This window comes from Xenopus laevis, chromosome 2S, assembly GCF_017654675.1.
Source record: "Xenopus laevis strain J_2021 chromosome 2S, Xenopus_laevis_v10.1, whole genome shotgun sequence".
NCBI classification, from domain to species: Eukaryota; Metazoa; Chordata; class Amphibia; order Anura; family Pipidae; genus Xenopus; species Xenopus laevis.
Window position 1 is genome coordinate 64,172,003 of NC_054374.1, and position 19,630 is coordinate 64,191,632.

General features: G+C 37.9%; 1 protein-coding gene across 1 annotated transcript; it reads left to right on the plus strand.

Annotated features, from left to right (window-relative positions):
• The first annotated feature begins 432 nt into the window (after positions 1 to 432).
• On the plus strand, positions 433 to 8,535 carry LOC108709492 (C->U-editing enzyme APOBEC-2). The gene is made up of 2 exons (XM_018249392.2): positions 433 to 703; positions 7,817 to 8,535. The coding sequence occupies exons 1-2, from the start codon at positions 561 to 563 to the stop codon at positions 8,379 to 8,381; spliced, it is 708 nt and encodes a 235-aa protein (XP_018104881.1). The 5' UTR covers positions 433 to 560; the 3' UTR covers positions 8,382 to 8,535.
• The last annotated feature ends 11,095 nt before the right edge of the window (positions 8,536 to 19,630 follow it).

Sequence of the window (19,630 nt, forward strand, 5' to 3'; positions counted from 1 at the left end):
CGTTATCCGGAAACACCCAGGTCTCGAGCATTCTGGATAACAGGTCCCATACCTGTATTTCTTCCTCCTATAAATCAGACATTGGCATGAAAGATATTAAAAAGCCAAGATTTAGTTGCAGCATGTATGGATGCTGGGTTTTCATTTGGAGGGGTTGGACTTGATGGACTTTGTCTTTTTTTCAACCCAATTTAACTATGTAACTATGTAACTATGTAACTATGTTGATTCAAATCATTTTTTTTACAATGCAAATGCAAATGCACACTGTTATTTTTATAATATACCCAATGCAAATGCTTACCAACAGTATCCTGTACAGTAGAGGGGGATGCCTGTTCCTCAGAGGTCATACTGTCACTGTGACTGACTGATGCCATATTTAGAACCTCGATAAAGTATTTCCCCACCCCCATCCCTATCACTCTTCTGAAACCTCTAGCCCACTCCCTTTCTTTAACACCCTTCATCTTCATTTACAGTCACTATTTCATTCACTGTTCCGCTGCCCTCCATAAATACTTTCTCCTTTGGTTTGGACTTTTTTTTATTTATTTACAATGGCACAAAATAAATCACAGTCTTCCAAGGATCCTATCAACAATGTAGAGGAAGCAGAGAAAGCAGAGAAAGCAGAAAATGGTGAGGGAAATTCCAAAAAGAAAGAACAAGAGGAGCTGCCTCCCTTTGAGATAGTGGAGGGGTAAGTTTTTTTTGAAAAAAAAAAGAACTTCATATAATTACTATGATATAGTTATAAAACTGTGAAGCAGATAAATGTTTTCTTGTATTTCATCTGGTTCTAGAAAATAGGACTTGAGCCAAGGATTGTCTCCTTATGTGGGAAAGATCTTTTAATGGTAGTTAATTACAAAAAGTCACACAATTAGAAATTGCCCACAATTTTGTCTAGGCTTCTTGCACCGATTTTTTAAAGAAATTTTCATGGTAATTTAAGGGGATTCTGATTTCGGATTTTGCTCAAATTTTTGTAAAAATCATAGTGAGAAAAAGTCAAGTTTAGTAAATACTCACCCCCCCATGTGTGAAGCAATACTCAGTATTGTTTATGGCAGGGTATTTTTTGGCATTTTGTAACCACAACAAGTAGCTGCTAATTGTAGCTCTGGCATTTGGTAACTTAGCTCACCCCAATGCACAGAAAGGAAGGTTATCAAAAGAGCAGCATGGGATAATTATTAAATTCAACCCTCCTTTTCTTACCTTCTAGCACTGCATCTTATTTCATTTTATTTTGCTATCTCTGTTGCCACTAACAGTTTCTTACAGTAAGCACAATATTTTATTTTTAGATTCTTTGGTAGTGCTTTTTTGGGAAGATCATGCATTTGTGTTATTTTAGAATTCACAGAACAACAGGTGGGGTTTTATATAGACAAGTAATAGATGGCTGAGCAAATATACTGTAATGAAAACAGGGACCTCTACCTAAATTAACATTTTACATTTACAGGATAAAATAAATCCTACACCACTGTAAAATTAATCATTTTACTTTTTTGTTGTTTGCGTTTTTTAAAGGGGTTCTTCACCTTCCAACACTTTTTTCAGTTCAGTTTGTTTCGGATAGTTTACCAGAAATAAAGACTTTTTCTAATTACTTTCTATTTTCTATGTATGACTGTTTTTCTAATATTGAAGTGTAAAGTTTCATTTTTCAACTTCTAAAGCAGCGCTGGGGGGTTGCCGACCCTGTAAACTATTCTAAATTGATACATTTAGTTGATACATTTCTTATCTTTGTCCCTGCTTAGCAGAATCCCTGGGTTTCATTACAGTCAGTTGTTAGAATTGATACAATAGTTGCAAATACTCCATAGATGCTGCTGAGAAATATTTCAACTAAGAGGCAGATTTATCAAAGGTCGAAGTGAAAATTCGAATTAAAAAAAAAGAATTTCAAGCTAATTTTTGTGTACTTCGACTAGGGAATACTCAGATTAAATTTGAATTTGAAAAAAATGAGAAGATTCGAATTTTGAAATTTATCATGTACTTTGACTTCGACCATTCGCCATCTAAAACCTGTGAATTGCTGTTTTAGCCTATGGGGGACCTCCCAGAACCTATTTGGAGTCCATTGGTGGACTTTGAAAAATCAAAGTTTTTTTGGGGGGAAAAATGTCAAATCGTACAATTCGAACACCACTTCCTGCTTTGCAGCTCTCTTGGTTTCCACTGATTGGTTACCAGGTAGTAACCAATCAGAGAATTGAGGAGGGCCGTTTCAACTGTTTGCTTTTGAATCTGAGATGTATGCTGAGGATCAATTGCAAACTCACTGAGCAGCTATGTCCCAAATGCCCCAAAATCGCTGACTAATTCAGAGTTAGATAGCTGAAAAGCAGGAACTTGTGTTCTGTTATGTCACTCCAGCCTTTATAGATTACATTTTGGCTCACTAACTAGATTAAAAACATTTTTTATTTTGCAAATACTATTTACCCAGTTTTTATTTTTACACTGAACTGTTCCTTTAAGGGGGTTATTTACTAAAACCCGAATTTTTATGTCGGGGTTTTAAAGGGGAAAACACTTTTTTTGTGGGAAAAAACTCACATTTTTCAAGATGTATTATACCCCAAGGCTACTAAAAGGCTGAATCTGAAAATACTCCATCTCAAACCTGCCAAGGTCAATGACAGATGTCTCTTTTACAACTATCATTATTTTTTAGTTTATTGATAAATAAGGCAAAATTGTAGATACTAAACTAATGAGAAATAATGAGAAAATATTTGGTTTTGGTATATAACTGCCAAAATGTAATTGCGTGTAAAGCTGCTCATTGCAATTTCAGGTGCACATAGTCATGTTTTTACCCACAATATAGCATTTCCTCCATAATTTCCAGCATAATTGCAGCTGAGAAGAGACAATTTTTCTTGCACATCAATGCAAACTGGATGTTGGGATGTCATCATTGCTGACATCAAAAGAACATTCGCACATGATTATTTAGAATTGCTCTTTCTTTTCTCCTGTTTATTGGCACAGGCTGCTGTGGGAACCCTGGAGATACTGCCAATTTTAAGTTGGCAGTAGCTTCAGAGTTTCCCTGTATAATAACCCAGTGCACGGCATTGCAAAACTTGAAGTATGCACACAGAGATGCCAGACTGCAGGGTAGAGGTTTATTCCTGGCTGTTATCTCCACACTGCTAATACATATTAAAATGAACATTTGATATTCACACAGGAATGGATGGCACAACATTACACCCTGCATCAATAGGCACACTGTGAGTGAATGGCACAATGCATTGGTGTGCATTTGTGGGTAAGCATCTGCTTTAGATACAAGAACATAAAAAAAATGTAAAAGCTACCACGTTGCACAATAACTGGGGCTATCATTTTGCAACTGTACCCACAGATGCAGCACTCTTGCACCTAAAAAAACATACACAGGCATAATTTTGATGCTTTTGAGTACAGGAAATCGCAATGTAATAACAATAGTGCTTTTTAGTGCAATTGTGCTTGATTAAAATGCAAGCACAATTGCACATGATTTTGGATGCAATTGCACCAAGCACCACTAACCTTTTCAGTTTCAATTATGCTGAAACCATAGGGGAAAATGCTGCATTAGGATAAAAAATAAACTCATGAAGCAACTTGGCCTACTACAGAAAGCTGAAGTGACTCGTATGATTACAATTGGTACGATACGTTCTCCTAAAATGTTATCATCTCATTTATCAAGTTGCGATTCAGTGTTTTAATTACATAAGAAATGCTAAGGGTTTTTGCACTCAGAGCCGGATTTATATATAGGGCACCCCAGGCCAGGACCACTTGTGGCCCCCTTTCCCCCTTCTTGCCTTACTGCTACTCCCTTTATTTATATTTGCATCTAGTAGAGCATGGGGATTGGCATGCAGGAGATTTGAGCTATTGAATCTCCTGCATATCCCCAGTGCTTTGGAACCCATTCCGATGCAGCTGGGCAGCATGCCGCCCCTAAGGCCGGGTCTTTGTGGCCTTCCCCAAATCTGGGCCTGTTTGCACTTATTGTTCAGGGTAAAACCAAGACTGAGGCAAGTACACTGATAATGGGCTGGTAATCCACATTAATATGTTGATGAAGTTTCTAAATTTCTAACTGAAAATGTGTGAAAAGAAGTTTTCTGAAACAATTCAAGGCAGTATGTACTGATACTGCTCTCTGGTAATGATAACTCACGTATTATTGTTATAATTAGTAGTAGTATTGTTATTATGCAATGTTAAAGGAGAAGGGAGGTGATTGTATTTACAGTACTGCAGTTTTCTGCTGATAGGAGCACCAGCCTGGCGTGTAACTTTTGGCATCCCCATGTATAAATTGCCTTTCCTGCTGCCTTAAAACATAAAATAATAAAATCATCTTACCGTATTTAACAAGGCACAAAAAATAACTGGCAAATTGCTTTTTCTAATTTATCTCACACTGGCGTCACCTTTAGTGAATATAAGCTTATTTTTCTAAAAATTCTTTTGTTAGCTGGACACGGCGTAAGACAAAGACACACTTTTGGACCAAATCGAGGTGGCTGATCACTATAGCGCAAACAGCCCGCTATTGCTACAGTGACTTGTGCAGTAACCTATTCTTGTTTAGTCGCCATGATCAGTCAATGTAATCGTAGTTTTTAAAAAAGTCACGTTGACCCATTGCCATGTGTGTTTTCACCCTAAATGTGTAATGCCTGTATTATTATTTATTTTTCCTATCTAAAAATGTTATATGATAGTTTGAGATAAAGCACTGAGATATGAAGTGACTGATCAGTCAAACTAGAACAGAGCTAAGAATGTATCTTATGACATTGACAAAGGAGAAATGGCAGATGCTGCACATAAGGCAAAAGGGATTTTACACCAACAGTTGAAGGATAAACCGCGTTCCAAGGGACATAAAATTTGCCTCAGAGCATTGTGACACCACCCTGACCTGAGCTGATTTTTAATGGCTCCGCTGGTGCTCTGTGCGAAGAGTTTTTTGTGATCACCCTGAACTGAGTCTGATTTTTGTTGATGGAGGTATAATGAAAAGTGCACTGTGAAGTAATTTTAGGCAAGCAGTAGTGAAAGAAAGTCAATACAGACAAGGTATATATTGCAGGGCTGATAACATTGCTTTGTAATGGTCACATAATGAGCTATATTTCTTTCACTGAGATAATCTTACATTCTAATTTCATTCTATATTTGTCCAGAGATATTAAAGGAGTGGTCATGGTGACATATATAACCTAGAAGAAGGAAATAAATAGAATACAAATCAGCAGATGGGACAAGATTCTGTAGGTTTTAATAAAACTAAAATTAGGTTTGCCGCTATGTGCTTTATAGATTACATGCCAATTGTTGGCTGCCTCTTTTCTGTTTCCTTTAATATAGTTATATCATGGATTACTGAGGTGTTGCAGATGTAATTCTTGTTAACAAAAAATTAAAAACATAATAATATATTTAATTTCTGCAGTTTATTTGTAATAATAAAACTACCTGGCTAACTGACCATTCATAAAGCTACGGGGACAGGATCTCTAATGGATACAATATAGACCCTTTAGGGTCCAAACTATGAAATTTTACACTTGTAAACGTGCAGGTACAAGTTGCCCCCTGTGCAACTCTGATGCAAGAAGTGGGGGATAGCTTGCATATTTGAAAGCAAATGCAGCTTTTAAAACCTGCCATCATTAGAAAGGAAGTATATGAGGATACAAGGTGATGTTGAGGGGAGAGCAGGAGTGGGGAGAAAGGCAAACAGGAAGGGCAGGGGTTGGAAGAGCAGTGAGGAGAGGGCAGAGCAGCAGAGGGGAGCAAACACAACATAGGGGTAGGCAGAAGATCCTTTAACATGTACCTGCCCAGGGCCGTCCTAGGTAGGTGCCTCTTCTGCCTACCCATAGTTCTGGCCCTGGTATAGAGTATGGCTAGTTTCAAGATTCAATTAAACAGGGAGGGGGTTATAATGTGAGTGGAATCTTTACTCACCACATATAGGAAGTGGCCCAGGTGCACTCGTGGAGGACACAATAAATCTTTTCTACTTGATTTCTACAATTTGTTGGAAGATCTCCTTTATTTGAGTGCCTGCCATCAGATTTATCTATAGTTTCAAGATTCCTACATTTTCTCTAACAAAATGTACTCTCTGAAACATGATGCCTACTTTGTAATTTGTGCCACTTCTGCTTATTTATGCCTTGCTGTGTTTGTTGAGAGTTGTCTGTGGGCCATTGAATGTGCACTTAATACTGACATACTTTTATAGCCTATGTGACTTGTGCCTGAGAGAAATGCTTTCTGGCAGGCTGCTGTTTTTCCTTCTCAATGTAACTGAATGTGTCTCAGTGAGACATGGGTTTTTACTATTGAGTGTTGTTCTTAGATGTACCAGGCAGCTGTTATCTTGTGTTAGGGAGCTGCTATCTGGTTACCTTCCCATTGTTCTTTTGTTTGGCTGCTGGGGGGGGGGGAAGGGAGGGGGTGATATCACTCCAATTTGCAGTACAGCAGTAAAGAGTGATTGAAGTTTATCAGAGCACAAGTCACATGACTTGGGGCAGCTGGGAAATTGACAATATGTCTAGCTCCATGTCAGATTTCAAAATTGAATATAAAAAAATCTGTTTGCTATTTTGAGAAATTGATTTCAGTACAGAATTCTGCTGGAGCAGCACTATTAACTGATTCATTTTGGGAAAAAAATTTTTCCCATGACAGTATCCCTTTAAAGGGGACCCGTCACCCAAAAAAAATATTCAAAATCCTATTTTATCACATTAGTCAAGCAAAATGAACTTTAATTACACTGTATAAATTATTTGAATTGTGTTTCCTTCAGTCTGGGAATTCAAAATGATAGCAAGCAGGCAGCAGCCATTTTGTGGACACTGTTTTTAAGGACAGCCTTGCATCATCTCAGAATCTTGTTTGTGCACCAGAATGGGGGACCCAATGTCCATTCCCATGCCCTGGCTACACAACTAAATGGTGAAGAGAACAGGGGAATGTGTGGAGAGCAGTGAAATCTAGGAAGTGCTGAATGGAAAGTGAAAGTAATTGTCTGCCCCGCCTCTATGCCCATGGCATAGAGGAGGGGCAGACAATATTTGATTGACATCTGAGATTTTTAAATGAGCTTACAGAAGCTATGAATGCTTAAATAAAAAATAGAAATTGGATTTCATGTTTAATTTGAAAAGGACTTTTATTATACAGATTTTTGTGTCTGGATGACAGATCCACTTTAAGTAGAACTAATAAGCACACAGAAATCTTATCAAGAGAACAAAAATCTCCTGCAATTATATAATCTTATTAAATATATAAGGGGTCATTAACAAACACATCTGCAAGTATTCTAAACTGGACACAATGAAAAGCACATATTGATACAATTCATTAAGTTAGTTCTACTTGCTTGTATATGTTCCCATTCTGCCTCTTCTGATGAATGGTGGCAACTGTGCCAATTGACGCTGGAGTCTCTTGGAGTCACATTCACCTTGGGCCTTGTAGTAGCTCCAGGATTCCCACAAGTTGCATTTATAGGTGTAAATTATAAATCGAATTGCATCCATTTTGATGTATGAGACAATTATGGTGGATGCTGCAATTATGAGTAAATAACATTTTCATCTAAAATTGTACTTTGTGTTCATAAATGGCCCTTATAATGTTTTACTTCGTGAAAGCAGTTACAAGTGAATAAAAATTAAATAAAAATACTTTTAAAATGCAAATGTGAGGATAACTGTTTTTTACTAAGTCATTGTGTACTATTTTTTTTCAGGAGTCGCATCCCTGCTTCTTCTTTCATGTTTCAGTTTAAGAATGTTGAGTACAGTTCTGGACGTAACAAGACCATTCTGTGCTACACTGTGGAAAGACCTGAGGGTCAAATATTCCATGGATATTTAGAGGATGAACATGTCTCAGCTCATGCCGAGGATGCCTTCTTTACATCTGTCCTGCCTCAGTTTCTCACCTCAGGGTCGGTGACTGTCACTTGCTATGTGTCATCTAGCCCATGCGTTAATTGTGCAGCCTCCATCGCTCAGTGCCTGCGGCGATACAAGACTTTAAGAATACAGCTAGCAGTGGCACGGCTATTCCAATGGGAGGAGCCAGAGACCCGAAGGTCACTGAAAGGCCTCCGCTCCGCAGGCTGCCCAGTCAGAATGATGAGGGGTGCTGACTATATTTATGTGTGGAAGAACTTTGTTGAGCCGGACATCACCCTTGATGAAGAGGGAAAGGAGGTAGTGAAGGATGAGCATCAAGACTTCATACCCTGGGAAGATTTGGAAGAAAATTCCAGGTATTATGAAGAAAAGCTTTCAGAGATTTTAAGATAATCAAACAGGACTTTGACTGGAACAAAAGTGATATATGGCTCTTAATTTTTGAACAGTTTGATTATGTGTGTTTGGTTTCTCCCTTTCTCTAATAATGGTCTTCATTCACTGTGGGCAAAAATGCCAGTTTTTAACAAATAAAAAGTTGCAATTACATTTTGAGCTTTTACTGTAGAATAATAAATAATAAATTAAAAGAGACTAGACATACCAACAGAAAATACTGCTGCTTTGTGCAGGCCTGTTGGCATTGCTGTAGGGCACCAGGAATGATTCTCTATGTGTAAGGCCAGATTTCATTCCATAGTTGCACTTGCATATTTGATGAGGTCAATTTTGACTCCAATAAGGTGTCAGGGTGGTGTATAGTCCATCCATCTGAATGCAAGCCTGCTGCTCATTTGAACAGATGTCCATAGTCAGCACAGTGAGTGAACAGAAATATCTGGCTGAGCTCACAGTATCAGGTTGCAGCTGTTAAATGTGAATCTAGATGTGCTGCAAAGTAATTATACATACACTTTCAAACTATTGGAGTATGTATCTGGTAAAATAATATCCCATAATATTAGAAAGCCCAAGTAATATATTTTACCAGTCCAGTTCAAGAGGAATATGTTTGACTTAGACTTTTGACTTTATATTGATAAATCAACAAATACACCTTGAGTGATAACATTAGATAATAATTACATGGTTGGTTCACCTTTAAAGGGATTCTGTCATGATTTTTATGATATACTGTTTACACTGCAAATAATTCACTATACAATATAAAAATTAATTCTTGAACCAGAAAGTTGTAAAATTGGTTTGTAGGCAGCCATCTCAGGCTATTTTGCCTGGTCATGTGCTTTCAGAAAGAGCCAGCACTTTAGGATGGAACTGCGTTGTTTCTCCTACTCAATGTAACTGAATGTGTCCCAGTGGTACCTGGATTTTACTACTCAGTGCTGTTCTTAGATCTACCAGGCAGTTGTTAGGCTGCTGGGGGGGAGGAGAAAGGGGGTGATATCAATCCAACTTGTAGTACAGCAGTAAAGAGTGACTGAAGTTTATCAGAGCACAAGCCACTTGACTGGGGGCAGCTGGGAAACTGTCAATATGTCCAGCCCCATGTCAGATTTCATAATTAAATTAAAAAAGATCTGTTTGCTCTTTTGAGAAATGGATTTCAGTGCCAAATTCTGCTGGCGCAGCACTATTAACTGGTGCATTTTGGGGAAAAAAACAAAATTTTTCTCCAAGACAGTATCCCTTTAAGTTAAATTTTAGCATATATAGCTAATTGTAAGCAACTTTTCATTTGCCCTTCATTTATTTTAATAGTTTTTGAATTATTTTCCTTTATCTTGTGACTCTTCCCAGCTTTCAAAAGGACCCCCAATGCATGGTTGCTATGTTAATTCAGATCCTAGCAACCAGATTGCTGAAATTGCGAACTGGAGAGCTGCTGAATAAAAAGATAAATAACTCAAAAACCACAAATAATAAAAAATTTAAAAAATTAAAACCAATTGCAGCTTGTCTCAGAAAATCACTCTCTACATCATATGAAAATATAATTTAAAGGTGAACAGTCCCGTTAAGCTCATATATATGCGATAACAAAATTATTGGAAACGCTAATGTTTTGTGGCTCTATTGTAACTTGATTATCATTATATCATCTATATTGTACAATCTGACTTGGATTTGGAAGCTTATTGGACCTGGTCAACCTGTATACTGAAAATCAGACAGATATCTATCAGGCTGGTTTGAAAAATGTGTTATAACCCACCATATGGGTGTTGAAGTTCAGAGAAAAGATTATGACAAATTGTAAATTGAGGTGCATACAGCTAAGAAGAAAGCATGTGTTGAAAGCATAGTGACAAAGTGTCACTAAAGAGTTTTAGCGTGGCTCAGTGTAAAGATCACTAAATAAGCTGCACACCGTCATTAGATGCAAATATACCAGCCTCATTTGAGTGAGCACCCCCAAGTTGCACAAAACCAATGTTTCAGCCTCTGCTGCAAATTAACACTATAACGGCTGATTTTCAACCCTAAGAGCAGCTTGCACAATGCTAAAAAGGTCACAATCAGCCATTTGCATGTTGTGTTTGGATGTGAACAAATGTTACCTGCTGTTCTCTTCACAAATACATCATTAATTGCGTTATTTAGCCCGGTATTAGTTAAGTATTGGTGATACTTCAGAGCACACTGTACAGGTGGGCTCAAGTGCTCCCAAAATGAGTACTAAGGGGTGCACTCGTGCATATGTGCCCCACTCATGATTGTCCCTTCTGTATTCTGCAGAATAAGCTGTAAAAGGTAAATGCAGATACTATTATTAACTTGAAAAATGTATATAATGTTATATAAGCATTCTGCCTCCCTTGCTAAGAGCAAATTATGGGCCCCCCTATGGGTGAAGGGTGAGATTCTGGCGAAATGGTCTCTAGGTCAAGTTCAAAAAGTTATTTTAGGCAAATATGTCTCACTTTCTGGGAGATGAATCCCAACAAGCTTTTTTGTTAGAACAGGACTGACTACAACTGTTGGGCATTTTATGTATATTTGAACAAAAAAACGTATAAAATTACAGAGAGATATGTTGCTTCTATTTCAAGTTCATATCCTATAGTTTTCTTTAAGATCCTGTATACTGTAATGCAGTCCATCTTGGCCCCATCTTCCACCATGTGAAGAACAACTAGAATATGTTTCATGTAAGTTTTAAAAAGCTAAAGAACTACAGGAATTTTGCCAACCTACATAACAAGTTATCAAACAGTGGGAGAGGATTTCATCTGCCTTTATCATATAGCTAATGGGTCGGTGACAAGTTAAGGTTTTCAATACCCACCTTGTTTTTGTTACTGTTACACTTAATAAAGAGCTAGGCAAACAAAGTGTAGTGTGCTTCAACTGAATAATAAAATGCAGCAGACTTTTTAATACTGCATCAAAATGGTATTTTGCTATTTTTTACTATAATGGTCCTCTTTACCTCTTGGTAAGTATTTATATAAAATCTATATAAAATACAAGTTGGATGTATAACCCCTTATATTGTATAGAACTGTGAAATATGTTGGCACTTTATAGATACATTATTAATAATATGCACAATATGTATGCTTTACATTTAACTCCCCTGAGCATTACACCTGATGCTACAATCTACCATTACTCTGAAAGATTATAAAGGAAAGAGAAGACAAGAGTTTGCCTCATAATACACCATGTACTGACACTGGAGTGGAAACATGCATGTGGACAAAAGAGAAGGGCGATGTGAAGTAAATTTAAAGGGAAGGGAAACCCTGTTTACCCCCAACCACAGGTAATATAGTTGTACTGTAAACTCTGAATCTGATTTAAATGCAGCTGTTTTTATAAATGGTATTTATTTGTAAAAATATAGTCATGAAATATATATATGGTGTTTCAGGCTGAGTTCATGTGGGCTTTAATTAAATATTAGTGTTTGATGTGTGTTGCTTGTAACATAGAGAGTGCCTCAACTTTTTGTTTTCGAATGATTTTTTTCGTTTATAAACATTTCTTTGTTTTGCAAATATGAAAGGTTATCAGGTGAGGCTACGCTACTGGTTTGTTACCTTTTCTACCAAATATCTATTCTTACATTTTGGAGTTAGAAGTAAGGAACATGCCACATATATACAATGAATAAAATAGTTTAGTGGAATCCATGGTGCACATGAGTTTGAAAACAGGGTGTTGGGATCTTGATGCAGAGTTTAATAATCCATCAGAGCAAAAGGGCATTTATGCATGATAACAAAGTATACATTTTTTCTTGCTCATTGTTGTTCATATTATCTTATTTAAGCTGCTTCCTGAATATGGGTTACAAACTATTACAGTATATATTAATAAGGATCCGGAGATACTTGGAATACACTGTGACAGTGTGTTAGAAAACACATCGGTCTGGACTAAAATGTACAGGGTAGTATGCATTTAAGTTACATTAGACAGGATGGAAAGATTTGCGTGGTGGTGATAGGGTTAACATTTTCTTGCAGTTAGGTAATTAGGCTGCAGGTGAGATTAGACTTGCTATTGCCTATAAAGGAGGTGTGCTCCTTCACCAATGGGTTCTTCCTTGGATGACTGATAGAGACAGGGATTTCTTGTGTGTCTGGAGAGGAGACACAGTTCTGGCTATAAATAGCGAGTGAGAGGAAGATTAAGAGAGAACCAAGAGGCATGTGGAGCCTGAGCAAAGAGGCAGAGTTGCTGAGCCTGAAAGAGGAAATGAGAGAGGTAGTCTTTTGAAGAAAGTGAAGTAATGAAGCTGAATTGGAAGTAAATTTACAGGGTCCTAACCAGAGGTCTTAGGAGAGTCTCCGGGGTATAATAAAACTTGAAGGGGGGTCTCTAAATAGTAAGATAGTTACTCACCACATAAAGGAAGAGGCCCAGGTGAACCACCCTGAGCCCTCGGCACGGGGAGCAGATAAACCAAAAACACTTCGGAGCAGGCACTCAAATGAAGGCAATCTTACACCAGGCAGTTAAATCAAAGTGAAAGTTTATTGAGTCCAAAGCCTTATGTAGTCTTTGGGGTAATCCAGAGGACTACAAACTCACATACATACATGTATAAGAGACTGTTATATTTTTGATGCTATACAAAGATAAGCACCTCGTTGGTGTATTTTTTTTTCAGTTGAATAAAGTACACAAAGACCGATTTTCCTGCAATTGCTTGTGTCTGCCTCTTTTCTGCAGAAGAAACCTGTTGCCTACCTTTTAGAAAGCTAATCCTCCCACAGCAGACACTTGGATACATCCACAGATACTTGGAAATGTATATTTTACAATCACTAAAAATTAAGGGGCACATTTACTTAGCTCGAGTGAAGGATTAGAATAAAAAATACTTTGAATTTCAAAGTATTTTTTTGGCTACTTCGACCATCGAATTGGCTACTTCGACCTTCGAATCGAACGATTCGAACTAAAAATCGTTCTACTATTCGACTATTTGATAGTCGAAGTACTGTCTCTTGAATCCATCATTCGATCGATGTATTAAAATCCTTCGAACGAAAATCATTCGACCGTCAAAGTAAAATCCTTCGACTTCGATATTCAAAGTCGAAGGATTTTACTTCGACGGTCGAATATCGAGGGTTAATTAACCCTCGATATTCGACCAATAGTAAATGTGCCCCTAATAATGCTTTGTGTACCCTTTTAGAATAGAAATACTTAAACAAAAGCTGACCATACATGCAGAGATCTGCTCATTTGGCGAGGTCGCCAATAGAGCAAATCTATCACTGATATGTCCACCTTGAGGTGGACAATATCGACTGATCCAATCATTTGACCCTTTGGCCAGTGATCGGATCATAATTGCTGCTAGGCAGGCAATTGGGGCAAGAACCACATCAAGGCGCGGATGTGATCCTCTATCCATCTGCAATTTTTGAGGAAAAAAACAGCTGGCACCCAGGTCTGGATTTACATAGCAATTGCCCCTAGGCCCACTGCCGTTTGTTGCCCCCTGCCCCTTCCCTTTATTTATGAAAAATTTCTGTTCTACACTTATTTATTTAGCCACCAGAGTCTTATGGGCCACTTTGAGCATTTCCCTTAGTAAATAACTTCAAATTGAGTCAGTGGAAGTGAAGAATTGTCTCCTTGCAAATGGGGCTCAATAATCACTAAAGGTCCTCATAGGTTAAGAATTAGAACACAGACTTCCGTCTCAGACATATAAACACTAAGTTTCTGTTACTTGAAGCATTTGACAGGAGTGAATAAAAGGCAGGGTGGAAAGTCGGACCTGCACCTGCTTATCAGCAGATTTATTTAGGACAAGTGGTTACCCGGTTACAGAGGGCTGGACTCCAAAGGCATCAGCTATGAAAAGTCAGCCACTAGACAGATCTAAATATATTTCCCAGAATAGAAAACTCGTTATCTCACTGTCAACACCTTACCACCCCTTCTTTGCTTTCTCTTTGACAAATTTTAGCTTATGTTTTTTTCTATCTCTTGATAATAATTCAAATTATATTTCTCTATGGCATATTTATGTTACCTATTATCATAATAACACACAACAACAACAGAAACCTCCTAATTTAATGCAGAATTCTAGGTATAATGTATGATTACCCATCATCTTCTAAGTACATTGTATGCTTTTAGCAGGTTATCACTTTGTTCATTTAAATAGCACCATGTTACATTAGGTATTTCAGTTATGAAATATTTAATAAAGGCATGATAATCCCTTCAGTTTTGCTGATCCAAGGTCCTAAGAGTTGACCTTGCAAAAAGACAAACATTTGCTCATATTACATGGCCCTCTCGCCATATGATACTACTAGGCAAAACATTGAAACAGTACAAAATAAATGTTAATGAAATGGATAACACAGTGTGGGAGGAAAAGAAAGAAGAACCTTTAGCATTAGAAAATGAATCAAGCTATTAAAGACATTGTAATAAAAAATATAAGATGTTACAGCTATCTTTTTAACAGCCAAGGAGGGATATTGTGAAAGGGAATGATAATATCAAAGAGATACAATAATGGGTAATACTTAAAGATTTTTTAAGTTCAGCCTGAAATAAGATAATTTTGAAAAATTTTTATTTAAACAGGTATTCAGAGTAAGATAAGAAATCCACATTACATCATATGAGCAATTTATTTATTATGAATTGCATAGCTTCACAAAAGAATTCTGTATAATTGTGACACAACTTCACAGTAGTATTTCTCAAATTCTCATGTTATGGCATTTTATGGAAGCGGCTTTGCACTGTTTTTTCACACCGTGGGAAACCTTAAATAGCAGAAATTTTATTTTTAAGGGTATCTAAATTAAGCAACATTAGATGGTGTAATATTAAGATAGTTTAGCAATTTCATTTTTTTTGTTTGTTTTAAACAGTTTCTGAGATGTATGCAATAAACCATGTTCTTTGCACTTTCGACTAGTTTTGCTCAGTGCCAATGCGTCCGTCCTCCTCCTTCTGATCAATCCTACAAAATTGTCCCTAATGAAAGCCAGGATATGACATTCATTCCAGGGTTCCCACAGCAGGTTAATTCAATAGGCACTACAGACTTGCATCCAGCAGTTGGACATTGTGTGCAGGGTATACGTACATACACTAATACAGCATTTGTTGGGTGCAATGACAAAGACATAATGATAGCTATAACTGCAGCAACCTGCAATACTATCTCTATAAGTAGTATGGTTGACATACCGGTAACTGGTATAGATACGTAAAAATTCACCGGCACACAGGAATTAAGTTAGCAGGGCAAGGCCTTGCAATTTTATTAATGCAGTGCAACGTTTCGGGGCATCCCCTTTTTCAAGCCCTGAAACGTTGCTGTAATGGAGACTAACCTTGGTGGTCTAGTGGTGCGGCGGAGATGCTCCTCTTCTCCTGTGCCAGCTCCTTCCTAGTGCGCGCACACTACTGGTGAAGCACGAGCCGAGACCAGGGTGCTTGTTCTGGTGTTGTGTGCCGATCGTGACAGTTGCACTGCATTAATAAAATTGCAAGGGCTTGCCCTGCTAACTTAATTCCTGTGTGCCGGTGAATTTCTACGTACCTTGGCTTAGAGGTTGCCGATTCCTCTACCACCGGGCATCAGGATACGCTCTTTTGGTTTTGTGAGGTGCGCGGTTCCTCCAATTCGGCTTATAACTGGTATAGATACAGTAGATACAGGAATCATGAAAATTTGTGCCCCAAGAGATACAAGGTGCAGAAAAAAACAGATGCTCTTACAAAAGTATAGATTATTCCTGCAACAGGTCCTCAACACTTTTTGGAATGAAGACATAATTCATAGAGTACCAGGAAATAGTGATGGACAAATAAATTTGGCAGGTGTGAATTTCCACGTTTTGCCACCAGCAAATAAAATTGCGAAACTGTGGCGAAAATTGTAGCAAGATATTTCTGTAGTACAAATGCATATACAAATTGTAAAGCAGCAAAATGACTGCAATAGTTGGGTGTGCTCTCATATTCCTACAAAAACAATAGTAGGATCAATAGGCAACAAGTTTGACTATCAATCCAGTGCTATTACTTTAGTTACTACAATGCTTGGTTAACCTCAATACAAAAACAGTTTTAAAAAGAATGTAATGAAGGCTGTTCAAAACCACACTACTCAAATGCACTTTAAAATTCAGGTTACTGTTGTAGTGTCTATCTGCTCCAAACACAGAGTTTTGGGCACATTGGCAAAAAAGCCACGTACAACATTAGCCTTATGAAGGCATACTTTCATAAAAGATATGGCTTATAATTTCTGGACCTTATCCATAAATGAGCCTAAATGGTACTGATGCCTATCAGAGGCTTACTGCTTGCACCTTTTCACATTAAACAGGCCTGTTTAGCACACTTTTAATTTTCCAGGAACAACAAATACATTTTTACATCAACTTATACATATACCAAGTACAGTAATGCAATGGTTCGCAATATTGCCTTACAGCACTGAGATCATAAAATTGATTCCTGCCAGAGAACTATCTGCAAGGAGTTTGTATGTTTTCTTATGCATACAAGGGTTTCCTCTAAATACTTTAGTTTCTTTCCACACTCCAAAAACAAACAGGCAGGTTAATTGGCTACTGATGCAATTCACCATAGTATGTGCAAATTCAATTGGACCTTAGAGTGTAAGTTCTACTGGGGCACAGTCTGATGTCAACCTCTATAAAGCGCTGCAATATACATTGGCACAATATAAAAGAATAATACAGTAATTTATCTGCATCTGCTGCCACCTACTGGCTATGATGGTGTAACACCTCAATGCTTAAGAGCCGAGGGCTTGTCAGGAGGTAATTGACTGAAAAAGCAGTTTGCTGTGTTTCCAGAGAACTATCACCTGACAACCGATCGCTGAAGTGCTTTGCTGATGAAAATCAGAGGGGTTTCAGATGATATGGAGATGCATTTTGGAGCCTAACACAGACATGTCACACACTCTTTACAGATTAAAAAATGGATTGCGTGTGCCTAAATGGAGAGAAGAGCATAAACATTTACTGCTGAGAGACCAAGCATATACTGCCTACTGAAAGACAAGTATCTGACAGGAAAGATGCACACTATATGTCAGGCAGCAGTGGCTAAGGTTCTCATACAGATGGACCAAGTGATATCTTCAAAGAGTGGAGTAAGGGGTGATCAGAAAAATTTAGTTTTATTGTACAGTATCTATAATACATGTGTCAGATTTTTTAATAAGCACTGATATTTCATGTTGATCATTTAATGAATAGTATACTGGGTGTTCATTTTTGGGTGAGTGAGACTTCCATTCCAACGTGACACATTTGGTGAGTTAAGGCTATAATAAAATAAAATTACATTTGCTCTGTGTGTGTTTATTTTCCCATTTGCTACCAGCTTTTGTCTGGTCTTTCATTTCAAAATTTTCCCTTTATATGATTTGATGCCAATGCTGCTGTACAACTCAACAAGGTACCCCTTGGCTGTTTTCAAGTCCTAATTCTGTTTTGATGATTAGAGTGTGGTCCATATCCAGTTTATCTTAGACTTAAAATTGTCAGGTGGAGAGGGGTACTTCACGTTTACCTAAAGGGTCCCCTTTTACCAGAGCATGCAATAATGTGCACAGACGTAATTGGCTTTCAGGAATATTATAAGTGGAAGCCTAACACACACACACACATCCCAACCCTTTACTATCAATGTATTTAAAAAATAATTTTGGATTCATTTTACTTTTCACTGCAGTTCCATTTTCATACATCACATACTTTAGTTACCTTTAGGTAACTTGAATACCTTCAATGCACATTTTTTCTAACTAACCAGTGTGTCATATTATGTGGAATATGGATGCCTTTAAGGGTTAATACCGTTATATACACAACCACACATGGACTAAGAATCCTGCACAAACTGGACCCAACATCCATACATAGGGGCCCACATACTGCCCCCACATCATATATTATATCTAGACGCTTCAAACACAGTTCCAGCCCCTTTGCAGTCATACATCTATATAGGTGCACCACACACTGCCACACAATCACAAATATATTTAAGGAGCCAACACACTGCCAAAACCCCCTGCGGCAATAAACTTATCAAGAGTCTCCATACACTACCCACCTCCCCAAAGTCACAACCATAACATTGGTCCTTGCACACTGCTCCACTCCCCTCCCCACAGTCCAGAATAAGGCAACAGCCATATCAATGGGTGCCACATACTGCACCAAAACCCTTTGCAGACATAATCCTATATGGGGTCGTCAAACTCCACCCACCTCCCTATTAACGCATATACATAGGGATCTCACACACACTGTGCCTATTCATGTCATACAAATACTTAAGAATCCTTATATTGTCCACCTTTCTCCCAGTCAGACATATACCTAGGGGTCCCTACACACTGCCCAAGAAAGAGAGATATCTTGGGGCCCCACACATTGCCCCAAAATCTGCCTCAATGCCATACACATATGTAGGGATCCCAAATCCCATTTTGACCATAAAGCTGTACAGGTGCCCCAAACACTACCTTAACCCACACCCCAAGGCCACAAATGTACCTAGAGGCCCCACATACTGCCTCAACATCTCCCCCCAATGCCATACACATATTTAGGTACCCCAAATCACACTTTGACCATAAAGCTGTACAGGGGTCCTTAACCCCCCCCCCCCAGGCCACAAACTGACCTAAGAGTCCCTACACGCTGCCTTACCATAGGATGGTGTGTTACCAAGATTATCTGGAATCTGTTATGTAACCTGTGACTTTTGTGCTTTTCCATCTAGAATGGCTGCCCCCATGGTTACACATGCTTATTTATATAAACTATAATAGTGTTTCTGAAGCAAACACAGAAGTTTTACCAGAGCAGAGCAACAGTACATTATGGGGGTTATCAAAGTGGAAGTGGATAACCCTGAATATGCATTTCTACCAAAAAAAGAAATAATGCATGTGGCTAAATATCCTTCACCTAAGATTTAGCTGGATACAGAATTGAACCCAAATGTGCATATTCCTATCTAAAAATTATATTACATTAAACATATTAGTCATCCATTGCTTTAACGGGGATCTAAACTGAAGAAAAAACGTTGTTATCCTCAGAGCACTTTTGCAAATTCTTAATCTTAGTGGTTTTTTCGATAGTAGAATTTTTATACAATGTTGGCAAGCTATGATCTCAACA